This window comes from Rhipicephalus microplus, unplaced genomic scaffold (assembly GCF_043290135.1).
Source record: "Rhipicephalus microplus isolate Deutch F79 unplaced genomic scaffold, USDA_Rmic scaffold_709, whole genome shotgun sequence".
NCBI classification, from domain to species: Eukaryota; Metazoa; Arthropoda; class Arachnida; order Ixodida; family Ixodidae; genus Rhipicephalus; species Rhipicephalus microplus.
The window spans coordinates 6,108-33,648 of NW_027465265.1; the positions used below are offsets into that span (position 1 = coordinate 6,108).

The following is a 27,541-nucleotide window of genomic DNA, read 5'->3' on the forward strand; positions in this document are numbered from 1 at the left end:
TCATTGTCGGTCGACTTCTAGCGGATAAAGCAGCTGTATTGGTCGTTTCACCACCGTTCCCCCGCTTAGTTTCAAACTGCAGGCCCGCACCCTGCCGTCCCTGCCCTTGAACGTTTCCTTGATTCTGGCGATCTTCCACATGTGTCGTTTGAGATGATCTTCCTTTAAAAGAACTAAATCGTCTATCTTTAGGTCACTCGATGTCGTTGGCCGGGACAGATGCGCCGATCGAAGCTCCAATAAGTACTCTCTCCGCCACCGTCTCCAGAATCCTTCAGCCATGGCAGACCGGTACTTCCAGCGTCGTGAGATATGCGCGTCACCGCCCGGAATTTCGGCTGGCAGGTGGTGTGGAGGAAGGGTTGTCAGCTTTCTTCCGACGAGGAAGTGCGCCGGCGACAGTGGTTCTGGCTCTTGAGCATCATCGTAGGTGAAAGTCAATGGGCGTGAGTTTATTACGGCCTCGACTTCGTACAAGACAGTTGTGAGTTCTTCAAAGCTTAAACTGCTCCGACCTAACACCTTGCGCAACGCTACCTTCACCGATCGCACCAACCGTTCCCAGAATCCGCCCCACCAAGCTGCCCTTTCAACAATAAACTTCCACCTGATCTGGTTTCCGGCGAAGTATGACTGCATTTCCTCTGATTTTAGTAGCGTGAACATTGCATTCAGATCTTTTGCTGCTCTCTTGAAGGTTAGCGCGTTGTCCGAATAAATAGTCGAGCAGATTCCCCTGCGAGCCACGAAGCGCTTGAAAGCCAGGAGAAAGGCTGTAGTCGACATGTCGCTAACGAGCTCAAGATGGACGGCACGTGTCACAGCGCAGGTTAAAATTGCGATGTAACATTTTCGGGCACCGCGCGACTCTTGACAAATCAAAGGTCCTGCGAAATCGATGCCGACAGTGTCGAACGGATTTCCTTCTGTTACTCTGTCAGCTGGAAGTGGTGCCACTGGTTCCGTGGCTTGAGGGCAACTTTGTTTGCGACAGATGAGGCACTGCTTGATAACCTTTTTTACGGCCTGGCGCCCTCGGATGATCCAATACGACTCTCGCAATGACGCCAAGGTGTCGCGCACCCCTGAGTGTAGCATTCTCACGTGCTCTTTCCTTATGAGCAGTAGCGTGAAGGGATGAGTGCTAGGTAGAATGATGGGATGTTTAGTCTCTTCGTGGTTGTCGGTGAATTGCAAGCGTCCACCAACTCGCATGAGACCTTCCCCGTCAAGGTACGGACTGAGTGGCAGAACAGGAGAGCCTTTGTGCAGTGGTCTTTGGGCTTTCAAGTTGGAAATGTCGTCACTGAATGCTTCTCCTTGAGTTGTTGTCAACCAGTACCTCTCAGCATCGATCACCTCTTCAGCTCGTAGCGGACCACCTTTCCTTTCTTTCCCGCGGCGGCAATTGTTGACAAAGCGGCGGACCCACGCAGTTAAGCGCACGACTCTGCTGCATGAGCTGAACTCCTCTACTTTCAGCACTGCCTCGAACGGCGATGATATTACGGGCATCACCGTCACTTTTCGCTCTTCCAGGTGACATTCTACTGCCCCTGGGCTCTGCTCACCGGTCGTTGGCCAATGCGTCTTATCCTTGTGAAGCCAGTGTGGTCCTCTCCACCACAATTCGCTTTCTAACAAGGCTGATGGGAGGATACCGCGAGTGATTAGGTCAGCGGGGTTGTCTAGTCCTGGGCAGTGCCTCCAATCCTCGGGATCAGTCAGCGCCTGAACCTCTGATACTCGGTTTGCCACGAAGGGCTTCCATCTGGCAGCGTTTCCTTTAATCCAGTGCATAGCCACTGTGGAATCGGTCCAAAGGATGGCAGCAGCATTCTGGAGGTTCAAGGCCTTGGCAACGTAGTGGCACAGTCGAGCACCAATGAGGGCCCCCATCAGCTCTAGTCGGGGTAACGAGAGGCGCTTCAAAGGGGCAACTCTTGATTTGGCCATAATTAGGCTTATATTGATTATTCCTTGAGCAGACTTGCATGCAACGTATCCGACAGCACCGTAGGCCTTTGGGCTGGCATCGCAGAAAATGTGCAACACCTTCTCTGTCTTTTCATCTCGGAAATCCCTTGCGATGATCCTCGGAATGGACACCGCCTTGATGCATTGAAGCTCTTCACACCAGCACTTCCACTCCGCTTGCATCAATTCTGGCAAGGGGTCGTCCCAACCCGCTCCCAACTCCCACAACCTTTGGAACATTGTCTTTACGTACAGTGTTGTAGGAGCGATAAACCCAAAGGGGTCGAAAATTCTGGCTGAGACTTGCAATACGAATCTCTTGCTGTCGGCTCTTGTGGTGAGGAATTCAAGAAGTGAGGTCAGATTGTACTCGAAGTTATCTGTATGAGCATTCCAACCTACTCCCAATACCTTGGTGGCTGCAGGAAGTTCGGCATTTGCATTCCTCTTCGCCACGTTCCCATCCTCTATGAAGTTGACTAAATCGTGGTCGTTAGACATCCACTTGTGGAGCCGCATTCCTGCTTGAGATAATATATCGCTTGATTCCTGGCATAGCACTTTACCCTGTTCGAGGGTGTCGACCCCTGTCACAAGGTCGTCAACATAGAGATGGCTGCGCAGGATGTTCGCAGTCTCAGCATACTGCTCTGGGAGTCCTTCAAGATGGTGTCGTAATGTTGCGGCTAATAGGAATGGGCTGGATGTAACACCGAACGGAACGCGCGTCATCCGGTAGGCCGCCACCGCTGGAAGTTCTTCACCTTTCTTCGGAGTGGCAGCATACCAGAGAAACCGCACAGCGTTCCGGTCACCCTCTGACAGAGATATTTGAAGGAATGCCTTTTCAATATCCGCGACGATGCCGATGTTGTAAGTGCGGAAGTTGATCAACAAATCAATGAGCTCTGGATTAAGTTTTGGACCACTTTCCAAAACATCATTCAGTGAGAGGCGATCTTTGGCACTTGATGATGCGTCGAACACCACCCTCACTTTTGTTGTCAGGCTTTCTTGTCGAACAACTGCTTGATGTGGCATGTAATACACCGGACCTTCCGAAGCGCTGCAATGCTTGTTGGCTGGCTCTGCATAGCCCTTTTCGATGTATTCTCGGATGCAGGCGTCATATTCCACGATCAAGGAATCTCCCTTCAAAAGGCGCGTCGTGTTGGCTCTAAGACGCTTCGCGGCGCACTCGTAGTTGTCGTCGAGCTCATCAACCATAGGCTTCCAGGGGAAAGACACTGTGTACCGCCCATGCTCAAATTTGACGGTTTCTTTGTAGTGCTGTTGGATTGCGTCTTGGTGGCGAGCTGGTTCGTGTTCCTTGATACCAATGTGTTCGAGCTCCCAGAATGACCTCAACTGTGCTGATATTTCTTTGTTAGTTTGTTCGCTCACTGCTACTCGCATTACGCCAGCAACAGATGGACAGACTCCTGGTGACCTTTTTGCGCCTACCTGGCCCTGGACTGTCCACCCAAATGCAGTTTCTACTGCCATCAGCTTGGAGGTTAGGCGCTTAGTGGATCCCGTGACAATTTCCCAATAATGATCAGCGCCGATCAGAAGATCAATGTTTTCACTTCCGTCACCCTGCGCGACGTCCGCGACTGGCAAGCCAAATTTCGAAAGTTCCAGAAGAACTGACTTTAAAGGCGCAGCCATTATATCTGCGCAGATGCAGGGAACTTCGAGGGCCTCCACTCGCGCCCTTTTCCCGTCGTACTGGCTTTGCAGCCACAGCTCGACCAGACGCGCTTTAGTGCGGGTTATAGCGGACTTGTCGCCGAAGGCATAGATTTTAAGTTCCTCTTCCCCAAGCACGTTCAACTGCAGTCTTTCAGACAACTTGCGATGGATGAACGTCCTTTGACTGCCACCATCTAGGAGAAGCCTGACAAGCGTACTTTTGTGCGGTCCCACTGTCCAAGCTCGTGCTGTTTGCAGAAGAAACTGATGCCCCTCCATGCACATAAATTTCTCCTCTGAGCCTAGAGAAGACTTTAGCACTGTGGCTTGTCCTGTCGCTGGTGGAGAGGATGCATTCTGTTCACCACTGCCACGGTATTCTCTGAAATCAGGATCACACATAGCCGTGAGGTGTTTTCCGCTACAGTTGGCACACCTGAGCCATTTGGCCTTACGGCACTCTCTTGACGTGTGCCCCTTTACTGTGCAGCGGAAACATCTATTCTCACGCTTCAGCATTTCTCTTTTATCAGCTGCCGACATCTCTGCATCGCAGTCACCGCTTTCGTGGCACCCTGACGAACAAAACAGACACCCTTTTCTCTCCTTGGTCATGGTATGCAGTGCAGCGGCTGAAGACATTCTCGCCGCTTTAAAGGTGCTGTTACGGTTTTCGACAGACGATTCTACACACATGCCCCTTGGTGTTTCGGCCCGCTGTATAATCTCCCGTGCCTCTACCTCGACTCTCAAAAAATGCGCAAATGCCTCCAGTTCACTGCCTCCTGTAGTAGCGCCCTTTCGTCGACAGTATTCGAGATGAAGGTCCGCAGGCACCGCCTTCTTTACTACTGTCAGGAGCAGAGCTCCGTACGTGCTGACACCGACGCCAAGAGAAGTGAGGCTCCGTACACCTCTCTCTACTTCGTCAACGAGGCTCCGAAGTTGGCTGAGGTTCCGCGAGTCACGCACTGACTTGATATTGAGCAGTCTGGACATGTGATCCTCGATTATGGCTTCTTTACGACCGAACCTTTCCTTTAACAGCGAGAGAGCAACTTCGTAGTTTCCGTCGGACAAATCAAGACCCGCAACGGCAGCCGCTGCTTTTCCTGTTAAGTAACTGTTCAGGTACTTGAACTTGTCCACGTTTGACAGGTGGTGGTTAGCGTTTATTGTCGTGTCGAACTGACTCCAAAAGCCTTGCCACTGTCGAAGCTCGCCGTTGAACTTTGCTATCTCTAGTTTTGGCAGCTTTACTGTGGGGGTTACTTGCGGGATGTTACGGCTAGATTCTCTTTGATCTGAGGAACTTGAGGTGCGATCTAGCGAAGCGCTCACTGATGCGGCGTTAGTGCAGCTAAGCTCACGTAGCATGAGCTGTACTTTAGTCCTTGCTACGTTGATCTTTTCTTTGTAGTTCTCGGAGCATGCAATTTCCTCTTCTAATGCATCATCTTCTACGCCAATCTCAATTTCCCGATCTAGCTCTTTGAGTGAGTCTTCCTTAAGGGTGAGAAGGTTGATCTTTTCTTCAAGCTCACCGAGTGACGCGTCGTCCTCCATGGTAGCGATGTCATTGAGCAGCTTTGTTGTTGACGTTCGCACCACGGCCCTTTTGCGCTTCATCCTGTCGATGTCCATCTTTGGGTCCCTAATTCCCGGGTTTCGGCGCCAAAAAATGTTGTAGCGGAATAGCAGGGAGGCAGACTTTTTCTAGTGAGACGACGACAGAGAAAAAACACGTCCTTTCAGTTTGAACGCATCACGAAGACTGCTTTATTCGTTCGCTATGTACCGCTGTCGTAGAGAGGGGAAGAAAAAAAGGAAAAGCAAACAGAGAAGTACAAGTATTGTCAAAGAGTTTCCTCCGCACCCCGCACGTGCGACGGTCTTCAAGGACAGATGGACAAAACGCTTTCCGCGTGTTCGAGAAGGGTCATTGTGGCCCTCACCCCCCCTTTCCCTTCACGGCTGGGATTGTAGGTAAAACAGATGTCAAGGACGCCCTTCGCTCCTTTCGCATTGCCCGTCACGCGAACCACCCGAAAACGAGTCCCTCCGAGTTGCCCCTCCTCCCCCTCTTCGCCGCGGAGTCTTTCAATTAACGCTCCCCCGAAGCGGGGGCTGCTTCCCAGTATGCGACAAATACAACAGCCTCCGTGTCCCAATTGGCTAGCGCGATCGGCTGTTAACTGAATGGTTGGAGGTTCGAGCCCACCCGGTGGTGGTGCGGCGCTTTTTTTTTCTTTGGGCTGATAGCTTAGAAGATATGTTCTGCTGGTGGTGAGAGTATAGAAGGACAGTCTCCGGGGCGCAATTGGCTAGCGCGATCGGCTGTTAACCAAAAAGTTGGAGGTTCGAGCCCTCCCGAGAGTGGTGTGTTGCTTTTTTCTTTGCGCTGATAGCTTTGAAGATATGTTCTGATGGTGGTGAGAGTGGAGCACGACTGTCTCCGTGGCGCTATTGGCTAGCGCGATGGGCTGTTAACCGAAAGGCTGGAGGTTCGAGCCCACCCGGTGGAGGTGGGGCGCTTTTTTTTCTTTGGGCTGATAGCTCTGGAGAAATGTTCTGACGGAGGTGGGAGTGCTGCACTACCCTACCAGAAAAATTGCCATGGTGGATACTGGAAAACATGGTGGGCGTAGTGGAAATAATAGTGGGCATGGTGGAAATTATGATGGATATGGTGGGACGTAGTGGAAAATATTGTGGATATGCCGGGACATACTGGGTGGTATGGTGTACAGATGATGGGTAAAGTGGAAATGATGGTGGAAAGCAGAGGCTAGATAGTGGGCAATAATGGGACACTCGGCCCACCATTGCGATAATGCTGGGAAGCCCTAAGCATATGTTGGGTGGTGCTTATTATGGTGGGCTACATGGTGTACCAAGCTGAGAAGCTCTGCCCACCATCGCGATAATGCTGGGAAGCAGTAAGCAGATGATGGGTGGGCTCATAATGGCGGGCAATTTATATAGTGTACCAAGCTGGGATCTGTATACTACATGTTCTACCACCATGATTTCCACCAAATGTTAGGCCTACCGACCGAGCCCGTACAATTGTGTTATCCGTGCTTCCGGGTTTCAGAATACACGATTTCGACGATTAAGTATGACAATACAGCGCAGCCATGGCATCAATTAACCTAATTGAAGCATTTTTCATTGTGTATGGTGTCCGCTCAAGAAGCAACAAACATCGATGCGACGCGATTAAAGCACTCCCAGAGAACGTCAGTGTCTTCTCACCGACAGCCACCGGTCGCACTCGCCGGCACTTCTCTAGCTTTTGCACGGGAACTCAGAAGTGGCAATTCGTATGCTTGGTGAACCAATATGATAGCGTAATGTTTTCGGCACACTGAATTCGTTTTGGCCAAGCTGTTATGTAGTTGTTGCTTTAGCGAAAGAGCTACAGCATTGCGCTGGCACGACCGCCCTCTACATTGCGCGAAAAGCATCCCAATACTCAATCAAATAAACTAGGCGGGCGAATCTATGGAATGAGCCTAGAAGCGTCATAAAGCGTGAGCAGATGTCGCCCTTTAGAACGAGCGCGAAACGGATATTAAACTTGGCAGACCCCGCCGGTAAACTGTTGCTGCTCCCCAGTCCACTTGTTTTTTTTTCTTGAAGTTGTGAATTGTAAAAAAATAGCACTAGTGCCATTAACACAGTGGCAATCGTTACAGGCCGCAGTTGCCTGTGTTTATTAAATGTGCAATTTTTAGTAGCAGGTGTATATCTTGTCTATGTTGTGTACTCGACAAACATAAGTTGAACCGTACGTTAGTATGCCAACTAAGTATTCAACACACCATCAACGTCATGTTGGTGTGGCGCAGTCGTTAGTGTCTTCGAATCAAAATCCACAGGTTGCACGTTCGATCACCCGGGGCGCCTTGTTTTTTTTTACAGGACAGGTGTTTTTTAAACCGTTTCTATGGAATTCTTTTTTATTTTTTGTGGCAGCTCGTCACGGTGATTCTGACGTCATTTCGCGCTGAAGCGTTGACGGCACTGCAGCACCCACCATACGCACCATGCACATTGGTGGGCGTTTTCCACCATTCACCCACTACATTAATCCACTATAATGGTGGGTGGTTGTTTCCACCATGCCCACCATACGTTTTTTCTCGATAGGGTACTGTCTCCGTTGCGCAAATGCCTAGCGCGATAGGCTGTTAACCGAAAGGTTGGAATTTCGAGCCCTCCCGGGAGTGGTGTGTTGCCTTTTTCTTTGCGCTGATAGCTCTGAAGAAATGTTCTGACGGTGGTGAGAGTGGAGCACGACAGTCTCCGTGGCGCTATTGCCTAGCGCGTTCGGCCGTTAACCGAAAGGCTGGAGGTTCGAGCCCACCCGGTGGTGGTGCGGCGCTTTTTTTTCTTTGGGCTGATAGCTATGAAGAAATGTTCTGACGGTGGTGAGAGCGGAGCATGACTTTCTCCGTGGCGCAATTGGCTAGCGTGATCGGCTGTTAACCGAAAGGTTGGAGGTTCGAGCCCACCCGGTGGTGGTGTGGCGCTTTTTTCTTCTTTGCGCTGATAGCTTTGAAGAAATGTTCTGACGGTGGTGAGAGTGCAGCAAAAATGTCTCCGTGAAGCAATTGGCTAGCGCGTTCGGCTGTTAACCGAAAGTTTGGAGATTCGAGCCCTCCCGGTAGATGTGTGTTGCTTTTTTTTCTTTGCGCTGATGGCTTTGGAGAAATGTTCTGATGGCGGTGAGAGTGCAGCACGAACTTCCAATCACAGGTAATGTTATTAGGTTCCTTCTGTTCAAAAAGAGTCTGACTGATAATACTCCTTACGACTTGTTTGTCTTGTTGGGACTGTATTCATTATGGAAAAGTCGCACGATTGATAGGCATGCCGAGCAACCATGGTCGACTAGATCTGTCTTCCGAGAAGCAGCTGCTCAAGTGCGCAGTGTTGTCGACACTTTTGACCCTGTTCCGGAGTCACCTCTCCTTCTTGACGCTTTTGCGTGTTTTCCGGACTTCTGGTGAAGTATGCTCTGTGTACATTACTGTTGATAATTTCATTCATTCAAGAAAAAAAAAAGTCTCCGTGGCGCAATATTCTAGCGCGTTCGTATGGTAATCGAAAGGTTGGAGGTTCCAGCCCTTCCGGGAGCAGTGTGTCGCTTTTTTTATTGCGCTGATAGCTTTGGAGAAATGTACAGACGGTGGTGAGAGCGCTGCACTATTGTCTTCGTGGCACATTTGGCTAGCACGTTCGACTGTTAACCGAAAGGCTGGAGGTTCGAGCCCTCCCGGGAGCGGTGTGTCGCTTTTTTCTTCTTGGCGCTGAAAGCTTTGGAGAAATGTTCTGACGGTGGTGAAAGTTGAGCACGACTATCTCCGTTGCGCCATTGGCTAGCATGATGGGCTGTTAACCGAAAGGTTGGAGTTCGAGCCCACCCGTGGCCGGTGTGTCGCTTTTTTTGCTTTGCGCTGATGGCGTTGAAGATATGTTCTGATGGTGGTGAGAGTCAAGCACGACTGTCTCCGTGGCGCAATTGGCTAGCGCGATCGGCTGTTAACCGAAAGGTTGGAGTTTCGAGCCCACCCGTGGACAGTGTTGCCATCGCTGAACGTCAGACATCCGCTAAAAAGAAATGAGAAATCCGCCAGATTCCGCTAGATTCTAAAACATATCCGCTAAATTTCCCGCTAGGGCCTATTTTATTCAAAAAACACTGCAATTTCGTATGATAAATACCTTTATCATTCTCAAAAGCTCCCCAAAACTTCAAGAGCTGAAATAACATATTGCCGCGAATAGTCGTTCAAGGAGTCTAACTAGAACACTTGAGGCTTCAGTGCTGCGGTCGTCGTCATTGGTGAACCTCATCACAGATGAGGCTAAAAGTTATAAATGTTCACACTGATAAAAAAAAACTCACAGGTCAACGAAAAACACATCGAGGTCTTCGTCGCCGCTGTTGTCGTCTGACACCATCTCCACAGGACCGCTGGTACTTGTTGAGGGACCAGGCAGGTGACTTGGTTGCACATACGTTGCAGATGTCCCGATTGCACTAACAACTGCCGTGGGAAGTTCGTAATCAAAACAACTTTTCTGGTGTCGCTTCAGCCCCACTCTTACGACGAGGATGGCATTTGTTGTTTCAGGCTTCAGCCTGTTCCTCAGCTTGAATTTTACTATGTTGAGCTGACTAAATGTCCTCCGGAGCAAGTGAACAGGAGCCTCTGAAGTTAAACAATTTCCGCATTTTTAGAGAACACGGGAATGGTTTCTTGCAGGGCGATTTTGAATTGGTTCACTGCGTGAGGTATCCGACAGAAATCCGCTATGTACAAAAATGGCCCGTCAGAAAATCCGCTAGCCGCTAGACTGATTTTTTTCCCGTCGAAATAAAATAAAATCCGCCAGATTTAGCGGGAAATCCGCTAAATTGGCACCAATGCCCGTGGACGGTGTGTCGCTTTTTTTGCTTTGCGCTGATGGCGTTGAAGATATGTTCTGATGGTGGTGAGAGTATTGCAGGACTGTCTCCGTAGCGCAATTGGCTAGCGCGATTGGCTGTTAACCAAAAGGTTGGAGGTTTGAGCCCACCAGGGGACGGTGTGTCGCTTTTTTCTTTGCGCTGATAGCTTTGAAGATATGTTCTGATGGTGGTGAGAGCGGAGAACGACTGTCTCCGTGGCTGTCGCAATTGTCTAGCGCGATCGGCTGTTGACCGAGAGGTTGGAGGTTCGAGCCCTCCCGGGAGTGGTGTGTTGCTTTTTTCTTTGCGCTGATAGCTTTGAAGATATGTTCTGATGGTGGTGAGAGTGGACCACGACTGTCTCCGTGGCGCAATTGGCTAGCGCGTTGGGCTGTTAACCGAAAGGTTGGAGGTTCGAGCCCACCCGGTTGTGGTGCTGCGCTTTTTTTCCTTTGGGCTGATAGCTCTGAGGAAATGTTCTGACGGTGGTGAAAGTGTAGCGCGACTGTCTCCGTGTCGCAATTGGCTAGCGCGATCGGCTTTTAACTGAAAGGTTGGAGGTTCGAGCCCTCCCGAGAGTGGTGTGTTGCTCTTTTTTCTTTGGGCTGATAGCTTTGAAGATATGTTCTGATGGTGGTGAGAGTAGAGCAGGACTGTCTCCGTGGCGCAACTGGCTAGCGCGACCGGCTGTTAACCGAAAGGTTGGAGGTTCGAGCCCACCCGGTGGTGCTGCGGCGCTTTTTTTTCTGTGGGCTGATAGCTTTGAAGTTATGTTCTCATGGTGGTGAGAGTGGAAAAGGACTGTCTCCGTGGCGCATTTGGCTAGCGCAATCGGCTGTTAACCGAAAGGTTGGAGGTTCGTGCCCTCCCGGAAGTGGTGTGTTGCTTTTTTCTTTGCGCTGATAGCTTTAAAGTTATGTTCTGACAGTGGTGAGAATGGAGCACGACAGTCTCCGTGGCGCATTTGGCTAGCGCGTTCGGCTGTTAATCGAAATGTTGGAGGTTCGAGCCCTCCCGAGAGTGGTGTGTCGCTTTTTTTTTCTTTGCGCTGATAGCTTTCAAGAAATGTTCTGACGGTGGTGAGAGTGGAGCACGACTGTCTCCGTGGCGCAATTGGCTAGCGCGTTCGTATGGTAATTGAAAGGTTGGAGGTTCGAGCCCTTCCGGGAGCAGTGTGTCGCTTTTTTTATTGCGCTGATAGCTTTTGAGAAATGTACAGACGGTGGTGAGAGCGCTGAACTACTGTCTTCGTGGCACATTTGGCTAGCGCGTTCGACTGTTAACCGAAAGGCTGGAGGTTCGAGCCCTCCCAGGAGCGGTGTGTCGCTTTTTTCTTCTTGGCGCTGAAAGCTTTGGAGAAATGTTCTGACGGTGGTGAAAGTGGAGCACGACTATCTCCGTTGCGCCATTGGCTAGCGCGATGGGCTGTTAACCGAAAGGTTGGAGTTTCGAGCCCACCCGTGGACGGTGTGTCGCTTTTTTTTGCTTTGCGCTGATGGCGTTGAAGATATGTTCTGATGGTGGTGAGAGTGAAGCACGACTGTCTCCGTGGCGCAATTGGCTAGCGCGATCAGCTGTTAACCGAAAGTTTGGAGGTTCGAGCCCACCCGGGGGCGGTACGGCGCTTTTTTTTTTCTTTGGGCTGATAGCTTTGAAGATATGTTTGATGGTGGTGAGAGTGGTGCAGGACTGTCTCCGTAGCGCAATTGGCTAGCGCGATTGGCTGTTAACCAAAAGGTTGGAGGTTTGAGCCCACCAGGGGACGGTGTGTCGCTTTTTTCTTTGCGCTGATAGCTTTGAAGATATGTTCTTATGGTGGTGAGAGCGGAGAACGACTGTCTCCGCTGCGCAATTGGCTAGCGCGATCGGCTGTTAACCAAAAGGTTTGAGTTCCGAGCCCTCCCGGGAGTGGTGTGATGCTCTTTTCTTTGTGCTGATAGATTTGGAGAAATGTTCTGACGTTGGTGAGATTGGAGCACGACTGTCCCCGTGGCGCAATTGGCTAGCACGTTCGGCTGTTAACCGAAAATTTGGAGGTTCGAGCCCTCCCGGGAGTGGTGTGTTGCTCTTTCTTTGCGCTGATAGCTTTGAAGATATGTTCTGATGGTGGTGAGAGTGGAGCACGACTGTCTCCGGGGCGCAATCGGCTAGCGTGAATGGCTGTTAACCGAAAGGTTGGAGGTTCGCGCCCACCCGGTGGTGGTGCGGCGCTTTTTTTTCTTTGGGCTGATAGTCTGAAGAAATGTTCTGACGGTGGTGAGAGAGGAGCACGACTGTCTCCGTGGCGCTATTGGCCATCGCGATGGGCTGTTAACCGAAAGGTTGGAGGTTCGAGCCCACCCGGTGGTGGTGCGGCGCTTTTTTTCTTTTGGCCTGATAGCTCTGAAGCAATGTTCTGATGGTGTTGAGAGTGGAGCACGACTGTCTCTGTGGCGCAATTGGCTAGCGCGATCGGCTGTTAACTGAAAGGTTGGAGGTTCGAGCCCTCCCGGGAGTGGTTTGTTGCTTTTTTTCTTTGGGCTGATAGCTTTGAAGATATGTTCTCAAGGTGGTGAGAGTGGAGCAGGACTGTCTCCGTGGCGCAATTGGCTAGCGCGATCAGCTGTTAACCAAAAGGTTGGAGGTTCGAGCCCACCCGGTGGTGGTGCGGCGCTTTTTTTTCTTTGGGCTCATAGATTTGAAGATATGTTCTGATGGTGGTGAGAGTGGAGCAGGACTGTCTCCGTGGCGCAATTGGCTAGCGCGATCGGCTGTTAACCGAAAGGTTGGAGGTTCGTGCCCTCCCGGAAGTGGTGTGTTGCTTTTTTATTTGCGCTGATAGCTTTACAGTTATGTTCTGACAGTGGTGAGAATGGAGCACGACTGTCTCCGTGGCGCATTTGGCTAGCGCGTTCGGCTTTTAACCGAAAGTTTGGAGGTTCGAGCCCTCCCGGAAGCGGTGTGTCACTTTTTTTATCTTTGCGCCGATAGCTTTGGAGAAATGTTTTCACGGTGGTGAGAGTTGCGCATGACTGTCTCCGCTGCGCAATTGGCTAGCGCGATCGGCTGTTAACCAAAAGGTTGGAGTTCCGAGCCCTCCCGGGAGTGGTGTGATGCTCTTTTCTTTGTGCTGATAGCTTTGGAGAAATGTTCTGACGTTGGTGAGATTGGAGCACGACTGTCTCCGTGGCGCAATTGGCTACCACGTTCGGCTGTTAACCGAAAATTTGGAGGTTCGAGCCCTCCAGGGAGTGGTGTGTTGCTTTTTCTTTGCGCTGATAGCTTTGAAGATATGTTCTGATGGTGGTGGGAGTGGAGCACGAATATCTCCGTGGCGCAATCGGCTAGCGTGATCGGCTGTTAACCGAAAGGTTGGAGGTTCGAGTCCACCCGGTGGTGGTGCGGCGCTTTTTTTTTCTTTGGGCTGATAGCTTTGAAGATATGTTCTGATGGGGGTAAGAGTGGAGCAGGACTGTCTCCGTGGCGCATTTGGCTAGCGCAATCGGCTGTTAACCGAAAGGTTGGAGGTTCGTGCCCTCCCGGAAGTGGTGTGTTGCTTTTTTCTTTGCGCTGATAGCTTTAAAGTTATGTTCTGACAGTGGTGAGAATGGAGCACGACAGTCTCCGTGGCGCATTTGGCTAGCGCGTTCGGCTGTTAATCGAAATGTTGGAGGTTCGAGCCCTCCCGGGAGTGGTGTGTCGCTTTTTTTTTTTGCGCTGATAGCTGTCAAGAAATGTTCTGACGGTGGTGAGAGTGGAGCACGACTGTCTCCGTGGCGCAATTGGCTAGCGCGTTCGTATGGTAATTGAAAGGTTGGAGGTTCGAGCCCTTCCGGGAGCAGTGTGTCGCTTTTTTTATTGCGCTGATAGCTTTTGAGAAATGTACAGACGGTGGTGAGAGCGCTGAACTACTGTCTTCGTGGCACATTTGGCTAGCGCGTTCGACTGTTAACCGAAAGGCTGGAGGTTCGAGCCCTCCCAGGAGCGGTGTGTCGCTTTTTTCTTCTTGGCGCTGAAAGCTTTGGAGAAATGTTCTGACGGTGGTGAAAGTGGAGCACGACTATCTCCGTTGCGCCATTGGCTAGCGCGATGGGCTGTTAACCGAAAGGTTGGAGTTTCGAGCCCACCCGTGGACGGTGTGTCGCTTTTTTTTGCTTTGCGCTGATGGCGTTGAAGATATGTTCTGATGGTGGTGAGAGTGAAGCACGACTGTCTCCGTGGCGCAATTGGCTAGCGCGATTGGCTGTTAACCGAAAGGTTGGAGTTTCCAGTCCACCCGTGGACGGTGTGTCGCTTTTTTTGCTTTGCGCTGATGGCGTTGAAAATATGTTCTGATGGTGGTGAGAGTGAAGCACGACTGTCTCCGTGGCGCAATTGGCTAGCGCGATCGGCTGTTAACCGAAAGTTTGGAGGTTCGAGCCCACCCGGGGGCGGTACGGCGCTTTTTTTTTCTTTGGGCTGATAGCTTTGAAGATATGTTTGATGGTGGTGAGAGTGGTGCAGGACTGTCTCCGTAGCGCAATTGGCTAGCGCGATTGGCTGTTAACCAAAAGGTTGGAGGTTTGAGCCCACCAGGGGACGGTGTGTCGCTTTTTTCTTTGCGCTGATAGCTTTGAAGATATGTTCTTATGGTGGTGAGAGCGGAGAACGACTGTCTCCGTGGCTGTCGCAATTGGCTAGCGCGATCGGCTGTTGACCGAGAGGTTGGAGGTTCGAGCCCTCCCGGGAGTGGTGTGTTGCTTTTTTCTTTGCGCTGATAGCTTTGAAGGTATGTTCTGATGGTTGTGAGAGTGGACCACGACTGTCTCCGTGGCGCAATTGGCTAGCGCGTTGGGCTGTTAACCGAAAGCTTGGAGGTTCTAGCCCACCCGGTTGTGGTGCTGCGCTTTTTTTCCTTTGGGCTGATAGCTCTGAGGAAATGTTCTGACGGTGGTGAAAGTGTAGCGCGACTGTCTCCGTGTCGCAATTGGCTAGCGCGATCGGCTTTTAACTGAAAGGTTGGAGGTTCGAGCCCTCCCGAGAGTGGTGTGTTGCTCTTTTTTCTTTGGGCTGATAGCTTTGAAGATATGTTCTGATGGTGGTGAGAGTAGAGCAGGACTGTCTCCGTGGCGCAACTGGCTAGCGCGTTCGGCTGTTAACCGAAATTTGGAGGTTCGAGCCCTCCCGGAAGCAATGTGTCAGTTTTTTTTATCTTTGCGCTGATAGCTTTGGAGAAATGTTTTCACGGTGGTGAGAGTTGCGCATGACTGTCTCCGCTGCGCAATTGGCTAGCGCGATCGGCTGTTAACCAAAAGGTTTGAGTTCCGAGCCCTCCCGGGAGTGGTGTGATGCTCTTTTCTTTGTGCTGATAGATTTGGAGAAATGTTCTGACGTTGGTGAGATTGGAGCACGACTGTCCCCGTGGCGCAATTGGCTAGCACGTTCGGCTGTTAACCGAAAATTTGGAGGTTCGAGCCCTCCCGGGAGTGGTGTGTTGCTCTTTCTTTGCGCTGATAGCTTTGAAGATATGTTCTGATGGTGGTGAGAGTGGAGCACGACTGTCTCCGGGGCGCAATCGGCTAGCGTGAACGGCTGTTAAACGAAAGGTTGGAGGTTCGCGCCCACCCGGTGGTGGTGCGGCGCTTTTTTTTTCTTTGGGCTGATAGTCTGAAGAAATGTTCTGACGGTGGTGAGAGAGGAGCACGACTGTCTCCGTGGCGCTATTGGCTAGCGCGATGGGCTGTTAACCGAAAGGTTGGAGGTTCGAGCCCACCCGGTGGTGGTGCGGCGCTTTTTTTCTTTTGGCCTGATAGCTCTGAAGAAATGTTCTGATGGTGTTGAGAGTGGAGCACGACTGTCTCTGTGGCGCAATTGGCTAGCGCGATCGGCTGTTAACTGAAAGGTTGGAGGTTCGAGCCCTCCCGGGAGTGGTTTGTTGCTTTTTTTCTTTGGGCTGATAGCTTTGAAGATATGTTCTCAAGGTGGTGAGAGTGGAGCAGGACTGTCTCCGTGGCGCAATTGGCTAGCGCGATCAGCTGTTAACCAAAAGGTTGGAAGTTCGAGCCCACCCGGTGGTGGTGCGGCGCTTTTTTTTCTTTGGGCTCATAGATTTGAAGATATGTTCTGATGGTGGTGAGAGTGGAGCAGGACTGTCTCCGTGGCGCAATTGGCTAGCGCGATCGGCTGTTAACCGAAAGGTTGGAGGTTCGTGCCCTCCCGGAAGTGGTGTGTTGCTTTTTTATTTGCGCTGATAGCTTTACAGTTATGTTCTGACAGTGGTGAGAATGGAGCACGACTGTCTCCGTGGCGCATTTGGCTAGCGCGTTCGGCTTTTAACCGAAAGTTTGGAGGTTCGAGCCCTCCCGGAAGCGGTGTGTCACTTTTTTTATCTTTGCGCCGATAGCTTTGGAGAAATGTTTTCACGGTGGTGAGAGTTGCGCATGACTGTCTCCGCTGCGCAATTGGCTAGCGCGATCGGCTGTTAACCAAAAGGTTGGAGTTCCGAGCCCTCCCGGGAGTGGTGTGATGCTCTTTTCTTTGTGCTGATAGCTTTGGAGAAATGTTCTGACGTTGGTGAGATTGGAGCACGACTGTCTCCGTGGCGCAATTGGCTACCACGTTCGGCTGTTAACCGAAAATTTGGAGGTTCGAGCCCTCCAGGGAGTGGTGTGTTGCTTTTTCTTTGCGCTGATAGCTTTGAAGATATGTTCTGATGGTGGTGGGAGTGGAGCACGAATATCTCCGTGGCGCAATCGGCTAGCGTGATCGGCTGTTAACCGAAAGGTTGGAGGTTCGAGTCCACCCGGTGGTGGTGCGGCGCTTTTTTTTTCTTTGGGCTGATAGCTTTGAAGATATGTTCTGATGGGGGTAAGAGTGGAGCAGGACTGTCTCCGTGGCGCATTTGGCTAGCGCAATCGGCTGTTAACCGAAAGGTTGGAGGTTCGTGCCCTCCCGGAAGTGGTGTGTTGCTTTTTTCTTTGCGCTGATAGCTTTAAAGTTATGTTCTGACAGTGGTGAGAATGGAGCACGACAGTCTCCGTGGCGCATTTGGCTAGCGCGTTCGGCTGTTAATCGAAATGTTGGAGGTTCGAGCCCTCCCGGGAGTGGTGTGTCGCTTTTTTTTTTTTGCGCTGATAGCTGTCAAGAAATGTTCTGACGGTGGTGAGAGTGGAGCACGACTGTCTCCGTGGCGCAATTGGCTAGCGCGTTCGTATGGTAATTGAAAGGTTGGAGGTTCGAGCCCTTCCGGGAGCAGTGTGTCGCTTTTTTTATTGCGCTGATAGCTTTTGAGAAATGTACAGACGGTGGTGAGAGCGCTGAACTACTGTCTTCGTGGCACATTTGGCTAGCGCGTTCGACTGTTAACCGAAAGGCTGGAGGTTCGAGCCCTCCCAGGAGCGGTGTGTCGCTTTTTTCTTCTTGGCGCTGAAAGCTTTGGAGAAATGTTCTGACGGTGGTGAAAGTGGAGCACGACTATCTCCGTTGCGCCATTGGCTAGCGCGATGGGCTGTTAACCGAAAGGTTGGAGTTTCGAGCCCACCCGTGGACGGTGTGTCGCTTTTTTTTGCTTTGCGCTGATGGCGTTGAAGATATGTTCTGATGGTGGTGAGAGTGAAGCACGACTGTCTCCGTGGCGCAATTGGCTAGCGCGATCGGCTGTTAACCGAAAGGTTGGAGTTTCCAGTCCACCCGTGGACGGTGTGTCGCTTTTTTTGCTTTGCGCTGATGGCGTTGAAAATATGTTCTGATGGTGGTGAGAGTGAAGCACGACTGTCTCCGTGGCGCAATTGGCTAGCGCGATCGGCTGTTAACCGAAAGTTTGGAGGTTCGAGCCCACCCGGGGGCGGTACGGCGCTTTTTTTTTCTTTGGGCTGATAGCTTTGAAGATATGTTTGATGGTGGTGAGAGTGGTGCAGGACTGTCTCCGTAGCGCAATTGGCTAGCGCGATTGGCTGTTAACCAAAAGGTTGGAGGTTTGAGCCCACCAGGGGACGGTGTGTCGCTTTTTTCTTTGCGCTGATAGCTTTGAAGATATGTTCTTATGGTGGTGAGAGCGGAGAACGACTGTCTCCGTGGCTGTCGCAATTGGCTAGCGCGATCGGCTGTTGACCGAGAGGTTGGAGGTTCGAGCCCTCCCGGGAGTGGTGTGTTGCTTTTTTCTTTGCGCTGATAGCTTTGAAGGTATGTTCTGATGGTTGTGAGAGTGGACCACGACTGTCTCCGTGGCGCAATTGGCTAGCGCGTTGGGCTGTTAACCGAAAGCTTGGAGGTTCTAGCCCACCCGGTTGTGGTGCTGCGCTTTTTTTCCTTTGGGCTGATAGCTCTGAGGAAATGTTCTGACGGTGGTGAAAGTGTAGCGCGACTGTCTCCGTGTCGCAATTGGCTAGCGCGATCGGCTTTTAACTGAAAGGTTGGAGGTTCGAGCCCTCCCGAGAGTGGTGTGTTGCTCTTTTTTCTTTGGGCTGATAGCTTTGAAGATATGTTCTGATGGTGGTGAGAGTAGAGCAGGACTGTCTCCGTGGCGCAACTGGCTAGCGCGTTCGGCTGTTAACCGAAATTTGGAGGTTCGAGCCCTCCCGGAAGCAATGTGTCAGTTTTTTTATCTTTGCGCTGATAGCTTTGGAGAAATGTTTTCACGGTGGTGAGAGTTGCGCATGACTGTCTCCGCTGCGCAATTGGCTAGCGCGATCGGCTGTTAACCAAAAGGTTTGAGTTCCGAGCCCTCCCGGGAGTGGTGTGATGCTCTTTTCTTTGTGCTGATAGATTTGGAGAAATGTTCTGACGTTGGTGAGATTGGAGCACGACTGTCCCCGTGGCGCAATTGGCTAGCACGTTCGGCTGTTAACCGAAAATTTGGAGGTTCGAGCCCTCCCGGGAGTGGTGTGTTGCTCTTTCTTTGCGCTGATAGCTTTGAAGATATGTTCTGATGGTGGTGAGAGTGGAGCACGACTGTCTCCGGGGCGCAATCGGCTAGCGTGAACGGCTGTTAAACGAAAGGTTGGAGGTTCGCGCCCACCCGGTGGTGGTGCGGCGCTTTTTTTTTCTTTGGGCTGATAGTCTGAAGAAATGTTCTGACGGTGGTGAGAGAGGAGCACGACTGTCTCCGTGGCGCTATTGGCTAGCGCGATGGGCTGTTAACCGAAAGGTTGGAGGTTCGAGCCCACCCGGTGGTGGTGCGGCGCTTTTTTTCTTTTGGCCTGATAGCTCTGAAGAAATGTTCTGATGGTGTTGAGAGTGGAGCACGACTGTCTCTGTGGCGCAATTGGCTAGCGCGATCGGCTGTTAACTGAAAGGTTGGAGGTTCGAGCCCTCCCGGGAGTGGTTTGTTGCTTTTTTTCTTTGGGCTGATAGCTTTGAAGATATGTTCTCAAGGTGGTGAGAGTGGAGCAGGACTGTCTCCGTGGCGCAATTGGCTAGCGCGATCAGCTGTTAACCAAAAGGTTGGAAGTTCGAGCCCACCCGGTGGTGGTGCGGCGCTTTTTTTTCTTTGGGCTCATAGATTTGAAGATATGTTCTGATGGTGGTGAGAGTGGAGCAGGACTGTCTCCGTGGCGCAATTGGCTAGCGCGATCGGCTGTTAACCGAAAGGTTGGAGGTTCGTGCCCTCCCGGAAGTGGTGTGTTGCTTTTTTATTTGCGCTGATAGCTTTACAGTTATGTTCTGACAGTGGTGAGAATGGAGCACGACTGTCTCCGTGGCGCATTTGGCTAGCGCGTTCGGCTTTTAACCGAAAGTTTGGAGGTTCGAGCCCTCCCGGAAGCGGTGTGTCACTTTTTTTATCTTTGCGCCGATAGCTTTGGAGAAATGTTTTCACGGTGGTGAGAGTTGCGCATGACTGTCTCCGCTGCGCAATTGGCTAGCGCGATCGGCTGTTAACCAAAAGGTTGGAGTTCCGAGCCCTCCCGGGAGTGGTGTGATGCTCTTTTCTTTGTGCTGATAGCTTTGGAGAAATGTTCTGACGTTGGTGAGAATGGAGCACGACTGTCTCCGTGGCGCAATTGGCTACCACGTTCGGCTGTTAACCGAAAATTTGGAGGTTCGAGCCCTCCCGGGAGTGGTGTGTTGCTTTTTCTTTGCGCTGATAGCTTTGAAGATATGTTCTGATGGTGGTGGGAGTGGAGCACGAATATCTCCGTGGCGCAATCGGCTAGCGTGATCGGCTGTTAACCGAAAGGTTGGAGGTTCGAGCCCACCTGGTGGTGGTGCGGCGCTTTTTTTTCTTTGGGCTCATAGATTTGAAAATATGTTCTGACGGTGGTAAGAGTGAAGCATGACTGTCTCCGTGGTGCAATTGGCTAGCGCGATCGGCTGTTAACAGAAAGGTTGGAGGTAAGAGCCCACCCGGGGGTGGTGCGGCGCGTTTTTTTCTTTGGGCTTATAGCTTTGAAGATATGTTTGATGGTGTTGAGAGTGGTGCAGAAATGTCTCCGTAGCGCAATTGGCTAGCGCGATTGGCTGCTAACCGAAAGGTTGGAGGTTTCAGCCCACCAGGGGACGGTGTGTCGCATTTTTCTTGCGCTGATAGCTTTGAAGATATGTTCTAATGGTGGTGAGAGGGGAGAACGACAGTCTCCGTGGCGCTATTGCCTAGCGCGTTCGGCCGTTAACCGAAAAGCTGGAGGTTCGAGCCCACCCGGTGGTGGTACGGCGCTTTTGTTTCTTTGGGCTGATAGCTCTGAAGAAATGTTCTGACGGTGGTGAGAGTAGAGCGCGACTTTCTCCGTGGCGCATTTGGCTAGCGCGATCGGCTGTTAACCGAAAGGTTGGAGGTTCGAGCCCACCCGGTGGTGGTGCGGCGCTTTTTTCTTCTTTGCGCTGATAGCTTTGAAGAAATGTTCTGACGGGGGTGAGAGTGCATCAAAAATGTCTCCGTGAAGCAATTGGCTAGCGCGTTCGGCTGTCAACCGAAAGGTTGGAGGTTCGAGCCCACCCGGTGGTGGTGCGGCGCTTTTTTTTCTTTGGGCTCATAGATTTGAAGATATGTTCCGACGGTGGTAAGAGTGAAGCATGACTGTCTCCGTGGTGCAATTGGCTAGCGCGATCGGCTGTTAACAGAAAGGTTGGAGGTTAGAGCCCACCCGGGAGTGGTGCGGCGCTTTTTTTTCTTTGGGCTTATAGCTTTGAAGATATGTTTGATGGTGGTGAGAGTGATGCAGGAATGTCTCCGTGGCGCAATTGGCTAGCGCGATTGGCTGTTAACCGAAAGGTTGGAGGTTTGAGCCCACCAGGGGACGGTGTGTCGCTTTTTTTCTTTGCGCTGATAGCTTTGAAGATATTTTCTAATGGTGGTGAGAGGGGAGAACGACAGTCTCCGTGGCGCTATTGCCTAGCGCGTTCGGCCGTTAACCGAAAAACTGGAGGTTCGAGCCCACCTGGTGGTGGTGCGGCACTTTTGTTTCTTTGGGCTGATAGCTCTGAAGAAATGTTCTGACGGTGGTGAGAGTAGAGCACGACTTTCTCCGTGGCGCAATTGGCTAGCGCGATCAGCTGTTAACCGAAAGGTTGGAGGTTCGAGCCCACCCGGTGGTGGTGCGGCGCTTTTTTCTTCTTTGCGCTGATAGCTTTGAAGAAATGTTCTGACGGGGGTGAGAGTGCAGCAAAAATGTCTCCGTGAAGCAATTGGCTAGCGCGTTCGGCTGTTAACCGAAAGTTTGGAGATTCGAGCCCTCCCGGTAGATGTGTGTTGCTTTTTTTTGCGCTGATGGCTTTGGAGAAATGTTCTGATGGTGGTGAGAGTGCAGCACGAACTTCCAATCACAGGTAATTTTATTAGGTTCCTTCCGTTCAAAAAGAGTCTGACTGATAATACTCCTTACGACTTGTTTATGTTGTTGGGACTGTATTCATTATGGAAAAGTCGCATGATTGATAGACATGCCGAGCCACCATGGTCGACTAGGTCTGTCTTCCGAGAAGCAGCTGCTCAAGTGCGCAGTGTTGTCGACACTTTTGACCCTGTTCCGGAGTCACTTCTCGTTCTTGACGCTTTTGCGTGTTTTCCGGACTTCTGGTGAAGTATGCTCTTTGTACATTACTGTTGATAATTTCATTCATTTAAGAAAAAAAAAAGTCTCCGTGGCGCAATATTCTAGCGCGATCGGCTGTTAATCGAAACGTTGGAGGTTCGAGCCCTCCCGGGAGTGGTGTGTCGCTTTTTTTTTCTTTGAGCTGATAGCTTTCAAGAAATGTTCTGACGGTGGTGAGAGTGGAGCACGACTGTCTCCGTGGCGCAATTGGCTAGCGCGTTCGTATGGTAATCGAAAGGTTGGAGGTTCCAGCCCTTCCGTGAGCAGTGTGTCGCTTTTTTTATTGCGCTCATAGCTTTGGAGAAATGTACAGACGGTGGTGAGAGCACTGCACTACTGTCTTCGTGGCACATTTGGCTAGCGCGTTCGACTGTTAACCGAAAGGCTTGAGGTTCGAGCCCTCCCAGGAGCGGTGTGTCGCTTTTTTCTTCTTGGCGCTGAAAGCTTTGGAGAAATGTTCTGACGGTGGTGAAAGTGGAGCACGACTATCTCCGTTGCGCCATTGGTTAGCGCGATGGGCTGTTAACCGTAAGGTTGGAGGTTCGAGCCCACCCGGTGGTGGTGCGGCGCTTTTTTTCCTTTGGGCTAATAGCTCTGAAGAAATGTTCTGACGGTGTTGAGAGTGGAGCACGACTGTCTCCGTGGCGCAATTGGCTAGCGCGATCGGCTGTTAACTGAAAGGTTGGAGGTTCGAGCCCTCCCGAGAGTGGTTTGTTGCTTTTTTTCTTTGGGCTGATAGCTTTGAAGCTATGTTCTGATGGTGGTGAGAGTGGAGCAGGACTGTCTCCGAGGCGCAATTGACTAGAGCGATCAGCTGTAAACCAAAAGATTGCAGGTTCGAGCCCACCCGGTGGTGGTGCGGTGCTTTTTTTCCTTTGGGCTGATAGCTCTGAAGAAATGTTCTGACGGTGGTGAGAGTGGACCAGGACTGTCTCCGTGGCGCAATTGGCTAGCGCGATCGGCTGTTAACCGAAAGGTTGGAGTTTCGAGCCCACCCGTGGACGGTGTGTCGCTTTTTTTTTGCTTTGCGCTGATGGCGTTGAAGATATGTTCTGACGGTGGTAAGAGTGAAGCACGACTGTCTCCGTGGCGCTATTGGCTAGCGCGATGGGCTGTTAACCGAAAGGTTGGAGGTTCGAGCCCACCCGGTGGTGTTGCGGCGCTTTTTTTCCTTTTGGCTGATACCTCTGAAGAAATGTTCTGACGGTCGTGAGAGTGGAGCACGACTGTCTCCGTGGCGCAATTGGCTAGCGCGATCGGCTGTTAACCGAAAGGTTGGAGGTTCGAGCCCGCCCGTGGACGGTGTGTCGCTTTTTTTGCTTTGCGCTGATGGCGTTGAAGATATGTTCTGATGGTGGTGAGAGTGAAGCACGACTGTCTCCGTGGCGCAATTGGCTAGCGCGATCGGCTGTTAACCGAAAGTTTGGAGGTTCGAGCCCACCCGGGGGTGGTGCGGCGCTTTTTTTTTCTTTGGGCTGATAGTCTGAAGAAATGTTCTGATGGTGGTGAGAGTGGAGCACGACTGTCTCCGTGGCGCAATCGGCTAGCGTGATCGGCTGTTAACCGAATGGTTGGAGGTTCGAGCCCACCCGGTGGTGCGGCGCTTTTTCTTCTTTGGGCTGATAGCTCTGAAGAAATGTCCGGCGGTGGTGAGAGTGGAGCACGACTGTCTCCGTGGCGCAATTGGCTAGCGCGATTGGCTGTTAACCGAAAGTTTGGAGGTTCTAGCCCACCCGGTGGTGGTGCGGCGCTTTTTTTCTTTGGGCTGATCGTCTGAAGAACTGTTCTGACGGTGGTGAGAGAGGAGCACGACTGTCTCCGTGGCGCTATTGGCTAGCGCGATGGGCTGTTAACCGAAAGGTTGGAGGTTCGAGCCCACCCGGTAGTGGTGCGGTGCTTTTTTTCCTTTGGGCTGATAGCTCTGAAGAAATGTTCTGACGGTGGTGAGAGTGGACCAGGACTGTCTCCGTGGCGCAATTGGCTAGCGCGATCGGCTGTTAACCGAAAGGTTGGAGTTTCGAGCCCACCCGTGGACGGTGTGTCGCTTTTTTTTTGCTTTGCGCTGATGGCGTTGAAGATATGTTCTGACGGTGGTAAGAGTGAGTGAGTGAGTGAGTATGAACTTTATTAAGGTCCTGAGAGGAAAGAAAGCGGTGCCGAAAGCCCCGCCATCAATCCGGCGGCTCCACCCAGGTCGGGACCGGTAGACAGAGTCTCTCGGCGACGGCCCGGGCCCTCTGGACAGCCTTGAGCTGGGCGATGAGCTCTGTGCTTCGAAGGGCGGAGTCCCAGGAGGACTGGTCAGAAAATTCTGTACCCACGTTGGCAGGGCACAACCAGAGCATGTGGTCGAAATTGTTATACTCGTTTCCACAGTGTGGACATGCAGTGGAAAAGTCCGGATTAATCCTGCTTAGTGTCGTTGGTGTGATGTATGTACGTGTCTGCAATTGTCTGTAAGTGATTGCTTGTGCTCTGTTCAGATCTCTGTGAGGAGGAGGAAAAGTTCGACGTTCTAATCTATGATGTGAGGTGAGTTCGTGATATGATACAAGTGGGTCTTTGTAATCGAGGTTCCTGCAGGCTGCATTTAAGCGAGGGGGCGAACCACTGACGCGGAAAGTGAGCTCTCGCGCCAGTGTGTGTGCCCGCTCGTTTGGGTTGCCAGCAAAGCCGGAAATGTTTCCCATGTGGGCTGGGAACCATGCGATGTGTGTAGACCGAAAGTTTTCCTCCTTCGTCTCGTGGTTGAAAAGCCTGTTAACGACCGCAGCTGCCTTCGAAGAGACTAGGGCCGCCGAAAAAGTTCTTATAGCTGTTCTAGAGTCCGAGTAAATGACAGAGGCTTCAGTGCAGCTTCGAAGGGCTAGCGCAATGGCCATTTCCTCTGCTTCGTGGGTGAAGTTGGTAACTACCGTGGCTGCGTTGACGAGCGAGCCGTGGGCGTCCACCACAGAGACTGCATAGGCACCTCGATTCCAATATTTTGCGGCATCAACGAAGAGGACCTGCGTATCGTTGCACATGATCTTGGCGAGTATTGCCTTGGCTCTCGCTTTTCTTCGTCCTTCATTGTGGGTTGGGTGTATGTTTCTGGGAATCGGGTCAACTGTTATCGCTTTCATGGCTTGTGTGCAAAGTTGGGACTTTTCTGGCGGCATGAAGAAAGGCTGAAGACCGGCTTCAAACAATATCTCGTTGCCCGCCTTTGAGAGTGAGAGCCGACTAATCTGTGCATGCCGCTGTGCCTCAAAGAGTTCGGTAGCTGTATTATGCAGGCCCAATTGTAAGAGTCGTTCCGTACTAGTGTTGCGAGGGAGGCTCAGGACCCTTTTCAATCCTGTTCGAATTAATGTATCAATTTTGTTGAGCTCTGTCTTCTTCCAGTTGAGGAAGGGGGCGGCGTAAGTCACGTGGTTGATGAGAAAGGCGTGAAATGCTTTCATGAGGTTGTCTTCTTTCAGACCAGCCCTTCTACTGTTGACCCTTGATAATACCCTGGTGAAGTTGAAGACACTTTTCTCTATACGTTTGAGGGCCTCCGCGTTGTCACCGCTGTAAGCACCAACTACCATGCCCAGGACCTTGATTGTGTTACATATTGGGATACTACCTCCGTCCTTGGTGTGTAGGTGAACGGGGAGGGAGCTAAGGAGCTGTCCCTTTCTGGGGCCGTGTTTACATAGAAGGAGCTCTGATTTGCTCGTAGATAGCTTCAGCCCCGTATTTTGTAGGAAAGCTTGTGTGGTGTCTAGGGCATGTTGTAGGTTCTGCTCCAGGGAGCCTAGTGGGCCACTTGTGGACCAGATGGTAATGTCATCTGCGTAAATCACGTGTCCTACCCCATGAACTTTCGAGAGTCGGTTCGCCAGATCGTGCATTGCGATGTTGAAAAGAAGTGGCGAAAGCACTGACCCTTGGGGGGTGCCGACGTTTCCCAGCTTGTGCTTACGGCTTCTGATTTGTCCGATGTTTATGGTAGCCGTACGGTCCGCCAAAAACGATCTGACATAGTTGTGAAATTTTTCTCCGAGATGTAAACTGGAGATTTCGTTGAGGATATGTTCGTGCCTGACCGTATCGAAGGCCTTCGTTATGTCGAGCGCCAGGATGCCCTTTACGTCCCGTGATTTATTGTCTATCACAGCACTCCTGATAAGGAGCATGGCATCTTGTGTTGATAGTGATTTTCGGAATCCTATGAGATTGTGGCGAAAAAGGCTGTTTGCTTCGATGTGCTCTGCAATTCTATTGTGAATGACATGTTCGGCGACCTTTCCGAGGCACGAAGTAAGGGATATTGGTCTCAAGTTCTCGGCATGGAGCGGTTTTCCGGGTTTGGGGATGAGAATTATATTGGCAGTTCGCCATTCATCCGGTACGCGGCCCGCCGTCCATACCTCGTTTATTTTCTTTGTAATGATTTGTATGGCTTGGTTATCTAAGTTTCTGAGAAGTTTGTTAGTTAATCCGTCTGGACCAGGGGCCGAGCGGCCGTTAAGGCCATGAAGGGCGTGCACAATCTCTGAGACCTCGAATGGACGATCCAGTGAGCGTTGAGGTGTCCCCTTGTACTCGCATGCCGGGTCGTCCCAGGGGACTGATTTGCTTTCTGTCGGCAGGTATATGTCTGCCAGGGTGTTAGCAAAGTCCTGAGGACTAGTGCCTTCAATCGTGTGCAGGTGGACGAGTCTGTCGAGCATTATTCGAGCATTGCTCTTGGTCGGTTTGTTGCTGTCGGCGAATAGGTTTTTGAGGAGGCTCCACTTGCTTCCCCGTCTCATTTTACCATCCGCCTCATTACAAACCTCATCCCATTGTTGCGCACTCAGCTCTCTGGAATGTTCTTCGATTTTTTTGGTTATTTCCCTTAGTTTAGATCGCAGCCTCCTGTTTAGCTTCTGCTTTTCCCATCGTCGTCTTAGCGCATTCTTCGCCTCCAGGAGGTGTGCGAGTCTGGAGTCCATGACTGGAACCTCCAGGTCCAAGGTTATTTCTTTAGTGGCTTTTGCCACCGTACTTTTCAGATTTTCCAGAAGCTCTTCAAAGGTTTCCCCTTGGCTGTCCTCGCTACCCCTTATTCTTCGGAAAAGGTCCCAGTCGACGTATCTGTACGTCTTAGGTGGAGCGGGTGTGATACGGACGTTGATTTCTAAGATGAAATGGTCGCTGCCTAGGTCCTCTTGCAGATTGTCCCATGACCCTTCCGCGTTTCCGAGGAACGTCAGGTCGGGGGTGGTGTCTCGCTGAACAGAATTGCCTCTGCGTGTCGGAAACCTTGAGTCCGTGATTAACTTCAAGTTGAGGTTGTTTGCACACTCCGCAAGGTTAAGACCTTTCCTGTCATTGGTACTGTAGCCCCAAACGTTGTTGTGCGCATTGAAGTCGCCGGCAACGATCAACGGCCGGTCCTTGGCTTGCG

General features: G+C 51.4%; 1 protein-coding gene and 5 non-coding genes across 6 annotated transcripts; 5 read left to right on the top strand and 1 right to left on the bottom strand.

Moving 5' to 3' along the window:
• On the bottom strand, positions 1-27,381 carry LOC119179405 (uncharacterized; the record flags this gene model as incomplete). Its single annotated transcript, XM_075886070.1, has 2 exons — positions 1-5,388; positions 26,520-27,381. Coding segments are annotated over 2 exons (6,250 nt in total), but the record flags the coding sequence as incomplete, so codon positions are not given.
• Positions 13,000-13,073, top strand: TRNAK-UUU (transfer RNA lysine (anticodon UUU)). Its single transcript has one exon. It is a non-coding gene; the product is annotated as a tRNA-Lys (tRNA).
• Positions 15,214-15,286, top strand: TRNAN-GUU (transfer RNA asparagine (anticodon GUU)). The gene has a single exon. It is a non-coding gene; the product is annotated as a tRNA-Asn (tRNA).
• On the top strand, positions 16,391-16,464 carry TRNAK-UUU (transfer RNA lysine (anticodon UUU)). The gene has a single exon. It is a non-coding gene; the product is annotated as a tRNA-Lys (tRNA).
• TRNAN-GUU (transfer RNA asparagine (anticodon GUU)) lies at positions 18,606-18,678 on the top strand. The gene has a single exon. It is a non-coding gene; the product is annotated as a tRNA-Asn (tRNA).
• On the top strand, positions 19,782-19,855 carry TRNAK-UUU (transfer RNA lysine (anticodon UUU)). Its single transcript has one exon. It is a non-coding gene; the product is annotated as a tRNA-Lys (tRNA).
• Positions 27,382-27,541: the final 160 nt, after the last annotated feature.